At 40.0% G+C, this 12,641-nt stretch overlaps 1 protein-coding gene across 1 annotated transcript in view; it reads right to left on the bottom strand.

Annotated features, from left to right (window-relative positions):
• Window positions 1-10,668: 10,668 nt before the first annotated feature.
• Window positions 10,669-12,641, bottom strand: part of XKR4 (XK related 4) — a 447,602-nt gene continuing 445,629 nt past the window's right edge. Inside the window, exon 3 of the mRNA XM_028118991.1 lies at window positions 10,669-11,615. Within this exon, the coding sequence (XP_027974792.1) occupies window positions 10,669-11,615 (947 nt within the window). The remainder of the gene's footprint in view (window positions 11,616-12,641) is intronic.

A 12,641-nucleotide genomic window follows, 5' to 3' on the forward strand; every position in this document is an offset into this window, starting at 1 on the left:
GAGGCTCTCGTGATGTCATGATATATTTACAATGGGATGAGGAGTAAGGCTATAGTAACCCTGAATCTTGTTGCTGTTAAAATGAGGGGCAATTCAGTGGTTCATGTTATACAAGTAGGAATACTTACAATACCTTTAAATATCTCATCTTGTAATCCATCAGAAGCTCTTGGCATGGAGAGCTAGCTAGCAGCATAGGGGCCAATGACCAAGGAGAGCTGTTCCCTTAAAGACAGAGTTAGTCTCAGACATGCAGCCCCTGACATCTTCTCTGTCTTCTGCCTTGGCCCTTCATATATGGATGTATCTATCCTCATAGTTAGGGAATGACAGGGGCTACTTTGAACCTCTGCTCTATAAAAAGGCAAATATTCTTGATGAGCAATTGGTAGGCATCCTCTTCAATCACCTTCTGTCCCAACATAGCTTATAGCACTCTCACTCATGAGCCTTGCTTAAGAGGATTGTTTATTGTTCCTGGGTCCCCACAGTCAACCAACTCATTGTATGTTACAGAGTCTCTTTGTGTCCATTTTGGCTTTGGAGTTCAGGAAATTAAAATTTTCTTCAGCTTATTAGTTTTCATTGCCTTGCAATTGAAAATAAGTCACATGGTAGTAGGCCAGTTTTGGCCATTAAATTTCAGTGCTTGTGCCAAGTGTTAGTTCTGAAAAATGACTTTGACAGAGTAGGGTATGCAGCACGATACTGATGCCTCTAACTGGGACTACCATTCAGTAACTCTCAAATCACTAAGATGGTCACTTAGCAAGGAGAAACATCTTTAAAACCCAAGAAAAAGGATCCCTGCTTCTTTTCTAAAATTTTTCTGCTAGGTTGCTTATTGGATAAACCTGATGACTTTCACTCATTCATCTAGGGTTCACTCCTGACATTGTTCTACTAAAAGTTTAGACAGAAACTTTATAAGAACATATGGATGTCTGACACTTGCAAACTCTGAGACTACAATCTGAAGTATATTCATTCTTATCTTGCAGCTCAAACCTTTCTTGGAAAACAGAAGCAAGTGGGAAAGAACCATGAGTTTTTTAAATTATGAGACTACTTGTTTACTTTTAAGTGAGCATTTAGGCAATAAGAATCTCTACTTGATCTCATAGCTTGTAACTGACATTTTGTTGGATCTCAGAAACAACAGAAGGCCAATACCATAAACTCATGTACCTCAGTTTGAAACTGACAATGTCACCACCCAAGAAGGCAGGAATGAAATTATTGAATGGTTACATCCATGCAGACTTTACCTCTGAAATGGAATTACAGATTCAATTTTCGTAAATTTGTTATTACAATGCTGACAACGGTACTCTCAAGAAACCAAGTGAGGGCAGCCATGGTACTCAGACAGATCGATCATTAAAGAGATGACAATGATATTTTTTTTTTTTTCATTTCCAAACACAAGTAGATTTGTATCCATTTAACAGGAGTCACCATGACCCGGTACCTATTCTCTGAGCTATGCAAGCCCCAAGAATCCATCGACATTTTTCTTTTCTTTTTTTTTTTTTTCAAAGCAGCGCTTACTGGCAAAAACAAATGAAGTGGATGAGTATTCATAGCATGAATGATGAGGAAGCAGGTAGCATGAATTCATTAGTGCTCTACTTCACAGAGGTCTTTCTCTTCAGGCCTGGGCACAGCTCGGCAATGACGGAACAAGTACTCCTTCCCACTAACTGATTAATTTTCCCTTGCAGTAGCTTGGCTACAATATTACAAGTCAAGAATTTGCAAGATTAAAGGGTCTGTTGCATTAATTAATGCAAATCACCTTCAGTAAAGCTTGACAAGTTCCAAGATGTTTCTGTAAAAAAAGAAGGGAATCAATACCATCAGCAATATACATCTTTGTGGCAGTCGAGGCCCACATTTCTGAGTGATTGGCTCGTCCCCTTTCCCTTTCCTCATGGCATGAGAGATTTATTCCTCTTCACAGGGCACCAAGCCTCAGATTCAGATCAAGAGAAAGGTTTCACCCCAGGGTTTCAGAACATATTTCAGTGATCCATTTCCTTTTCTATGTGCAATACATTAGAAAGGTTAGTAAGGAAAGTTGAATATTTAGTTCTTTGAAAGAAGGATATAAAATGACAATTCTTTGACTAGATCTCCTTTGGTTACAGGATGATGTGCTATTGCTCCCAATTTGAATGAATAAGAACTCACAGTGGGGCCTATAGAAAGACCTGGCTGAAGGTTAATTGCTAAGTTAACACAGCAGTACCTGACATACTCATTTTCCAGAATCACAATGGATTGAAATGCTGATGTTGATTAAAACATATTCTACTGGTCTGTAATCAAAATAGGAATTTCGTACAAGGATAGAAACCTAAACTATATTTTCAACGTGCTTAGGGGTGTTGTAGAACTTACTGATAAATGAATTAATTCGAAATAATTAAGAGTGTTGATGTGATACAACTCCATACCAGAATGCCACTAGAACAGTTAAATTAAATTAGCTCAAACACAACATCTCCATTTGTTAATATTTGTAGCACTTAAATGAAATAAGAATTTGATTAGTTCCATTTTAATGCAAATCAAGCAATAGAGAGAGGAGAGGGCCACCAGCTTAATTTGATAGATGGAAGTATAATAAAAACATGAAACCTTACATTTTCTGAAATTCTAATAACAGAGTTAGGTGACAGGCTTTAATAAGAACACAAGAGAACATTTTGTGTTGGTCTGGGCTGGTAATATTTGCTTATCAAGTTGATTAATTAGTTTTGATGTTGATCTGTTTTATTATCATGATCTTTGCTCTGCAAACATCAAATCAGCAACTATACTCTTCTTGGCTGGTGCAACAGCTAAAACAGCAGTAATCACAGTAATGAACTACTTATAGGGGCTTGAACCTAGAAACCATGCTTCACACTTCCCACCGTTATTAGGTCAACTATTATATTGATGCTTAATGGGACTCACCAAGGAATTCTTTGAATTATTATGTGCTTATACAAATTAATCTGTTTTTTTTTTCTCTTTCCTTTTACTCCTTAGAGAACCTTTGGGTTTATGCATTCCCTGATCAGAATTATTTCACTTGGAGCAAATTAGTTATGCAAGTTAATAGTTACCTTTAAGTAATATACTCCTTATATCTGTGGGGAGCCAACCACGTGCCCATATTGCAGGGAGAGACTCAGTTTGTGTATTATGCCAGCATAGTGAGTGAGATGAGCCTGGCTGTCTGGATTCCCGAATGTAATACAGCACAGTGTTGCTCTTCTGGGCACGGGAAGTATGGCTTTAGACCAACCTCTCAGGTTGTAGTAACCGAGGGTTAGGTCTGGAAATGTGTTATTCCTAAATAACTACTATGCTGGAGATCTAGGGGATGTGCTAATGAAGGATATTTCCTGAAGATCAGAGAAGTAGCCTATTAGAAAAGTCTTCAGACATTTTAGAGGCATCCTCGTTTCATGCCTCTTCTTAAAAGGGGTTCTCAGGATTATCTCCAAAAGTTATTCAGATATGATTGTTTTGAGTCAAGTGTTATGTGCCTAAAAAGTATTTCAATTTCTCTTTGTTGCTTTGGAACCTCGATTTAAAAATGTCTAGTGTTGAAGAGGCATAAAAACAAATCATAAAATTACTTTTCTCTTTATAGACAGTCAACCATTATTGACTTATCTTTATATGGACATCACTATCTTATGCTTGTCATTGAGTGTGGCATTTGTCTGTTATGAGGCTTCCATAATACAATATTGGGAAAGCTATGGTTTTGCTCTAGTATGGAATTAAATGTAGATATTAAAAATAGGAGCTGTGTAGCAGAGCAAAAAAGAGTTGAAGTCCAAAGACTCCTATTCTACTACTGATAACCAAAGTGTAAGTGACTGGATCGCAAGACTCCTTCTACACTCGCTGTGTATTGCCTGGCAATGCTCATCCTGTGGATGATGCTGACTGAACAGATGACTGAAGGAATCCTGATTGCAAAAATTACCTGATCTCTTTGGATCTTGGTTGTCTCATCTATAAAAGGAATGTGCTGAAGTAACACTTAGATCTCTTTCAGATGCTACTTTCTATAAAAATTAGTGACTTCTAATTTAACATATCTTCATCAAGATCTGCTTGAATCTTATCAAAGCAGTAAGAGAGAAGATTGCTTGTATTTTTCATACACTAAAGTCAGATTGGTCACTGCATATTTTTCTAAAATAAATACTAAGGTTGAGAAAATGTGGGGTTTATTCCTGGCTATTTGTTTAGAATCAATTCCAGCAACATCACACACAACTTACTATACAATGTCATTGAACAGGTTTTGACTATAATCCTGTAGAACTCAGACTTGTCACACCAAAAGTGAGGAGGGAAAGGACAGATCAATCATTTTATAATCAATTCAACAAATAATTTGTAAATGTTTGCTTTATTCTTTACATCTAACCTTTCAATTTAAGGTAAGATTCCTCAGTTTATATGATGGGTCAAGCTAATGGTATAGTAATCCTCTTGAATATTAAATTTTGTGAACTGCAAGACATAAAATTTAGAGAAAAATCATGGCAATGGGATAGAATAATGTCACTTTAAATGTTTGTTGATCTATCTTTTCACCCTCCTGTCTCCCTTCCTTTCTCTCTCTCTTTCTCTGTCTCTTTCTCCATCAGAGTGTCAAAGTAAGTACTGGAATTTAGTTATTTTTCAGTGTGCCTAGCTGGACGACAGTATAGCACATGCACAGAATACAAGAGGAGAACCATCTAGTTAATTTATATTTATCTCCTACTTTAGTGTAGAGTAGGGCCATGGAGGAGGCCAGTTGTCCAGAATGGAAGAATAGCAGATATCTACTGACTATGAATTAAGGAATGGAAATAAAATTCAGTTACAGGTGATAGCAATTTCCATTTCTCATTATTGACTTTTATTTTTAACTTTTCATCTTGGAAGACATCTTTGACTTTAAATGAAACTTGCTTTGGAAAATTTCATTATCAGACCAGGATTTTGTTTCTCCTGAAAGCTTGCCAAATCAGAAATAGATGTCGGTGGGAAAATATTCCTTGGTCTTCTAGAAAAGTTTGCAGTTGTTAAAAGTTGTTACAAGTTGTGTTCAATTCTCAGTGCCACTGTTTCCTAGGTGTGGAACCTCTGGCAATTTGTTTGGTATCTCTGAGATTAGGTTTTGTCATCTGTAAATGGTACTTAACTCATAGATGGTTGTGAGGATTCAGTGAGATCACACAGGTAAAGCTCTGTAGCCCAGCACTGGGCACATGATACATTCCTAGTCATGGTAAGTCACCATCAATATGGGGAACTGAACTGCAAGAAAATCTAAGGGTAAAAAAATAACCAAAGCAAAAATTTGAGTTTGCCAGTATTTCTGACATATTATGTCAGCATACTATTTATGAGTAAAATATTTTAGCAAAACAACTTAGGCATTTCAGGGACATGAAACCATCCCTTATTGAGCAGAGCATAGCCCCACAAAAGGTTGACTCGAGTTTTACGTTTCGGGATTAGATCACTGCATGCAGTACAACAAGAGTCTGATTTCTTTTCTTATGGAATCTAGAGAAAGAGCTTCAGATGGATGATCAAACACCATGATGCCTTAAACACTCAAGGGAAAGTTTCTGAACCCCTTATTTCTGTGGGCAAATGGCTGTTTGCCATTTCTTCCACTTGGCTTTCTGCTGTGAGCGCAGGCTGTGTTCGAGCTAGCCTAATTGCTACAATTAACAAAATTAAATGGCTCATGGTGTTTTTATACAATTCCACCCACATTCCGCAGTTTTACTGTTGAATGAATAATCCTACTGTTGAGACTATTGATCACAGGCACAGATTGAGTCTTTCTGTGTGCCCATTTCTAGGATAGCAACTGGACCGCATACTGCAGTGGACAGTGCAGCCTGCCTGAGTGAGCAGGGGAGCTGCAACCCAACTGCTGAGATCACTTCACAGCCTGACACAGGTTAGGGCCAGAGACTTGAAAACGGAGGTAGGGTGTGGGGGTGAGTGGGCGGTAGAGGGAAATGGCCCTTCCTCAGCCATGTTGAAATGCCCCGGCTTCAGAAGGGGAAGAAGGGTGTTATGAGTCACAAGCTGGCAGAAGCAATCATTTTGATTGTTTTCAAAAGTGACACTGGACTGTTGAAGATAAATGAACATGAGTTGATCTGCATCCATCACTGAATTTATAGAAACAACCACCTCAGATCGGCTGTGTTTTCACCATGCACTTCAAGCATCCTCTGAGCTATATTTCTGAAAGACAGTCTGAGCTATTTTTAAAAAGACTTTAAGGAATTCTCCTTAGAAACATAAAAATGCAGGCATCTCATCCAAGCTTTATATAGAAACAGTAATGGCTAATGGCAAAGATGTATGTGAAAGCAGGGGAGCATATATTTAGTTTAGAAAATGGTTCATTAGAAAAAAAATGGATCCTTGTCTAAACATTGTGGGAGAACTTGTTCCACTCAATGGCATTTGGTACATTTAAAGGCAAATGTGTAGCCTTACACAATCCTGGTAAGGACATGAGAGTTTTTCTTTTCTCAATTCAACCAGATGGGAGAAAGAAACTTTGAAATGATTCAAAACACTATTCAGCTGCTTAAAAGATGAAACCTTTTCTAAGTGATACAACTTATTTAAGCTCAAAGCGCTAAGTTGCATCTAGGTATTTCCCACATTACAAGTATGTGGATGTCTTATAGACAGGGACTGTAAGCTTGGGCTGAAAAAGAAGAGGAAAACGCTTTTCCACTAAAAGTTCATGTGTCGGTAACACACCAGGTGATATGCATGAAAGGGCAGTATATACTTCATCTTTTCCATCTCTGTTCCTTTAGTTGTGTGTGTGTGTGTGTGTGTGTATGTAAAACATACATGTGTGTTATATATATACATATATAACATATATACATGTTATGATACCTTAAAAAACAGTCATTGAGATTTCAGTGATCCCCATTCACTTTTCATTGGTCAGTGCTATCGCTTCATTTACTCCTAGAGCAAAATAAATTGGGCATTTGGGAATTAAGCATACATATGTCATTATACTTTTATCTTCGGGTTATCTTTGTATTTTGTATTGTGGTAATACTCGAATTGCATGTTCTTGCCAAGTAAGTAAGAGAATTTATTTCCTTTGTTGGGTTCACAGCATTATCATGAGTGGATAGTAACTGAGTGTCTGCAAAGTCAGTGTTATGAACGAGACAGCACATAGTTAAGTAGGTCAATGTTAACGGCCAAGAGAATTTAAAGGACATAGTCATTATGGGGGAACCAAACTTTGACTTAACGTGGAAAAAATTTTTTTTCCCTCCACACAAATACTTAAAAATCTCAGTATGGTTAAGATATGTATGTTCTTTAATCTTAAATACAGTTTCATTTTAAAATGCTAATTTGAGAGTGAAAAAAATGCTTAACATTTTCTCTTAGAAAACTTTATGGTCCTATGGAAAAAAGTGAGTGCTAAGAGCAGGACCCCTCTCCCCGCAGAGAATTCAAGTAGACTCAGACACAGGAAGTTGGGTCTCACAGAAGAAGAATCCAGCATTTCCAATCTGCATGCTAACCATAGCGTGTTCTTTTTGGATTCTCCGGTTACTGTCTGTGGAGGGTTTCATGGCAGATTGAAAATGAAATCTCAGGAGGAACTAAAATACAAAGACAAAAATCAAACTTTGTTCCTTTGTACATTGACAATGTCTCTTTAAATCCTAATACTTTAAACTCTCTGTTATCTGTGTATCTGGAAACTAATAACGGTTCTCATCACCACACCATCTGAGGGCAGTGCAGTGTTTTTCTGAATCATGGAAAGAAGATTAGGTCACGATTTTCCTTGGAAGTAAATTTTTTTGGTTCTTGTAATCTTGAGAAAGTTTAGAAAAATTTATGGTGGAGCTGTTATTTCCTTAGCAAGAATTTTTGACTAACTGAAACATCAGTCTTCCAAGTGGGTTGGATAACAGAGTATTTACAGTATTTGGGAAATCACTGAGAAATGCAAACATCTTACACCCTCCTAACTGTATTCTTACCTCCAAGACAAAGCACAGTACATTATCATTTATTCACACGGCACTCATTTTGACTCTTCACATGTTAAATGAGGGATCAAATTGAGAAATAACTCAGGACTTACATGATTGAGGTGTGGTGGGGCCTGCTGAGTTTGTGTTGATTGACCACTCTACCTGTAATCTGGTATTTACTCATGGAATCAAAGGTATAGTTCAACTGAGCCATTCAATTTCCAAAGATCATCAATTAAAAGTTTTCTTGGAAATAAGAAAGCTAATAACTCATGGTCCTGCACAAAAGTGAAGAATTTTTGCCAATATAACCATTTTTTTTCCTTCTACAGTGGGGGTGCACTGTTTTCACCAATTGCTGACAAGAAGAGAGTCTTCCTGGGGCTTTACTGGCGACTAGGTAATCTTTTCACATCCGAACATAAGGTTATTATTTTTTAATGGAACTCTTGCTTGGAGGATCAAATCACGTAGTACTAAGAAAGTATGTCTACTGATAAAAAATCATCTATTTTTAAAATATTGCTCTGGGGCTTTGTACCAAAGGAAGTCATAGGTTGAGCCCTCTGCCATTTCCTGTGGATGTGATGTGTGACACACCCACTACAGGTGGTGGCTATTGAACTTGACTATTTTAAGTGGATTGTACAGTCCAAATAACCAAATAATTAAGCTAAATGGACTTTTTCTCCTCTCTCTCTCATTTTTTTTAGTGACTTGCTTAATATTTAATATATAAGTTGGGTTAATATAAAACCAGGGAAGGAAGTTTAAGACATCTTCCACTGTGGTAAGGCTTGTGATAATGGATGGATGAAAGTAATCATTTACAGCTTTCACATCCTGGGAAACATTGGCCAGTCTTGCTTGACAAGCCCTTTCTAGTTAAGCTGATTCTCTTGTCACCTGATATTCTGTGAGCACCCCTGGCCAGGTTCCTGGGGGCACCAACATTGCAAAGTTGGGTGATCTTGCAAGAGACAAGCGTTCTCAATCTGCTGAGGCAGGCTGACGGAATTTGTGGACCAGTTTCTGACATCCCAAGTAATTATGATGCTTAAAGTATTTTAAGTGATTCCAGGTCTATAAAAAAAGTGATGATGCCTATATGTATACCCTATATTTTTTATTACAAAAATATTGAAATAATCCATGAGTTATTCCACTCTGCACCAACTATAAAAAAATACTATCAAAGTTTGACCGGCACTTTTAATGCAACAAAAAGCACCATGACCGAGGACACTGGGAACAGAAAGCAGGGAACGTTTACTTGCTGTACGGAGGTATTTAAAACCCAGAAGTTTGTCGTAAGAGTGTGACTTTACAAATGATTCAAATACAAATCTTAGCTGGATCTAGTGATAAGCCCTCAATCAGTTTGGAAGGGTTTTCTCATAGCATATTCACTGCATTGTCTGCTCATACTTACTAAAAAGTGTCCCAAAGCCTCTAAAAGACACATCACTTTGAGCTTGGATTGGGGGGAGGGGGGGAGTCTGTACACAGTGGGGAGCTTGATGGTGCACTCTCACGTCCACATTTGGGGGGCTCACACCACTGGTTCTCGGGTGTTTGGGACTTCCACGTCAGTCCTGTGGTTGGACGGTGTTTGGCACTACGAAAGTGTGGCGTGGTGTGCTCTGGAGTCCTCACACAGAGGCACACTCTTCTGCATCTTGAAACATCCAGTTCAGCACGTTCCTCTCCTGCTGCTCTGTACCTCCCTACCTGTGTGAGCTGCGGCAGGCCGGGAAATCAGATGCTCGTTTTTGCCTTGTTTCCCCACTTCCTCTTCATGTACTTATTAAATTTTTGCAACTGAATACTGAATCATGATTATCATTTAATTTACGTCACGAAATCGTCGAGCTCCTTGGTGTTGTCGAAAGCCATACATGTGCTGCATAGGATTTCTGTCGGAAAGGATGTTCTCAACTGAAAATTTAAAATAAAAAAAACCTGAAATGTGTTGAAAATGAACCATTCCATCCATTCAAATACACATGTAAACAACAGTTGAGTTTGCTGTCCATGGGATAGGATTTGCACGCATGGTAGTGGTTTCCAAAGGAGAATGGTCTATGAAATGCTTTCCTAAGTCAGTACTATTTTTTTTTTCTGGAGTCTTGAGGGATATATTCTCTCTCTCTTTGTTTTTATATTCAGAATCAGAGCTTTGCATTGAGAAAAAAAATCACCTAAGCTATTTTGACAGAGGACTGGTGCTGTGTGTGTGCACGCGCGCATGCGCGCGCACATGACTGAATATATTTTTATGCAAAGATCAGTTAACTCCATCAAAACGCCCTATTGATTGGAGGCAACCTTTTCCGTGCTCATAGGACCCTCTGGTGGACACGCTGAAAGTGGGCAGGAGGGGTTGGTAGCAACAAGGAGTCCTCCTGAGCTGGCATGGTTCGTTCGGTTCGTTCCCTTCAGCCGCTGTTCTGAAAGGAGACCAGCAGCAGGCAGTCAGCTGATGGAGGGTCAGACGAAGCGCGTTACAGCCCGTTGCCCTGCTCTAGGACAGAGTTTCATTATTGCCACGGCCCTGTTGTCACCCCTTCACCTGGAGGTTGTGGCTCCTCCGAGGCCTTCTATTTTATAAAGTGGTTTCATACTCTAACCGCTCCTGAATAAGGGCATCATCTTTGTACTGCAGCCTTGGAGGAGACGGGGAACATTCAAAGGCTAAAATGGCCTTTCGCAGGCTTCGGTCCAAAACATGTCTCTCCCACGCTGGGTACCTATTCCTGAACAGATCAATTTTAATGACAGATTCTTCAATCCGTGGTGGGCGAGAGGATGGGGTGGACGGGGCAGTGGGCCTCACCTGAAAGACAGGTACGCACCCATCGCGCTCAGCGAATTTCTGGTCGCGGTCGCTGGCGACACTGCGGTTGTTGGAGATGGACCGGAGCGTGCTTGTGGCCATTTCTGGAGGCAGAGTGAAGGCAGTGACTGGGTCCTCACAAGCACAACTTGGTGACTGCCCAAATCGGGGTCCGTTGGGGTGAAAGAAGGCATAATACATCAGCATAAAAACGACACCAGTTAAAAAGCTGCTGAACACCACACACAGCGCTGGGATGGCAAACGCATCTGCAATCTGGGGAGCCTTGTAGAGGTACCAGAGGGCACTCAAGGCTGTATTTTCCAACAGGATCACAAAATAGTAAACGAAGAGCCTGCAGCGTGTCCTGCCTTCCTTGACGTTGAACCAGCTGAAGATGTAGATGATCCCCACCACCATGTCGAACACAATCTCTTCCCATTTGGTGATGCAGAATTCTGTCTCACAGTGGACGATCCAGAAGGTCATGATGCACCAGTGGAGGACGATGAAGATCCCAAAGTACAGCTGGAAAACTGAGGCAAAGAGGGCGAAGGTGATGACTCTGGCGGCAATGGTAAAGAAGTGCCAGCAGAACTGGATGACAACGGCCATGTAGCTGATGGGCTTCTTGTCATCTCGAGAGTCCCGGAGGGCCTTCTGGTAGGAGGCCAAGGCCCAAGCCAAAGACACGAGGGAGGCTGCCGCTGTGAAACCTACAAAGGCAAAAAGGAAGACATTTTGTCAAAAATGAGATGCAGTGCTGTCCCCTGAAAGTAAATCATGTGGTGCTGGAGCCTTGGGACAGGCTAGCTGTGACCTCAGTGAAGCCCTTCATTTCTTAGAGGTTTAGCTGGGCTAACCACTCAGATGGGGCTTCTAGTGTCTGTCCTCTGTGGACGCAACCATATGGAGAAGTCATGGCATTCGGTGGGAATACTGCTCAAAACACACGTGGGGGGTGGGATCAGGAAAGCAGGTGAGGGGGTGAACTTTCCATGTATATGGTGGAAATAGATAAACTAAGGAGGTGGTTTTGTGGAGTGGGAAAATAACTATGGTCCCAAGACTGGGTTGCTGTGTCAACTCTGCGTGACTTTGGACAGTCGTTTAAACTGGCGTCCTCATTTACGAAGTGGATGATCTCCAAGGTTCCCGGCAGCTTTGAGATTCTCTGAATGAAAGGGATGAATAATCTCCGGAAACGTGAGGGGCTAGCTGGTTTACCTTTCTGCTTCTAAACAAGAATAAATGCCCTTCGTTCACAAAAGGAAGTTTACTCTTTCTTACAAATAAGAAAAAAGAGGCCACAAAACCTCCTTGGCAATGTTTCTTGTCTTACCTGGGATGCAGTTTGTCCTACTCTAATCTGAACATAATTCTTCCTACAGCTTTTGTCTGTTCTGTCCTGCCTTTCCCTTAGAAGACCTGTCTGTTTACTGTCACTCACTGCTTATTCTTCTGTAGAAGGAAGATTGTACAAAAATCACCTCTCAACCATTTCTCTTATTTTATGAACCCCACTTGGTTAGTATGTTCTCTAAAAGTTTGTTTACAAGTTTTTAAAGGAACTCGTATTATTTCCTTCCACTTTTCTTCCATCTGTGGTGTCTGAAGCATCACCTGTATGGTCCAGACATGGACAGGGCTCACCTGAAAACACACTGGCCTCCTTTGGGAAAGAGTTCATATGGGGAATTCACGTTGCCACGGGAACGTTAGTCAATCTGCATACTACCCAA

This window comes from Eumetopias jubatus, unplaced genomic scaffold (assembly GCF_037043125.1).
Source record: "Eumetopias jubatus isolate StellerSeaLion01/CBP00866 unplaced genomic scaffold, mEumJub1_p1.0 scaffold_4, whole genome shotgun sequence".
Taxonomy (NCBI): domain Eukaryota; kingdom Metazoa; phylum Chordata; class Mammalia; order Carnivora; family Otariidae; genus Eumetopias; species Eumetopias jubatus.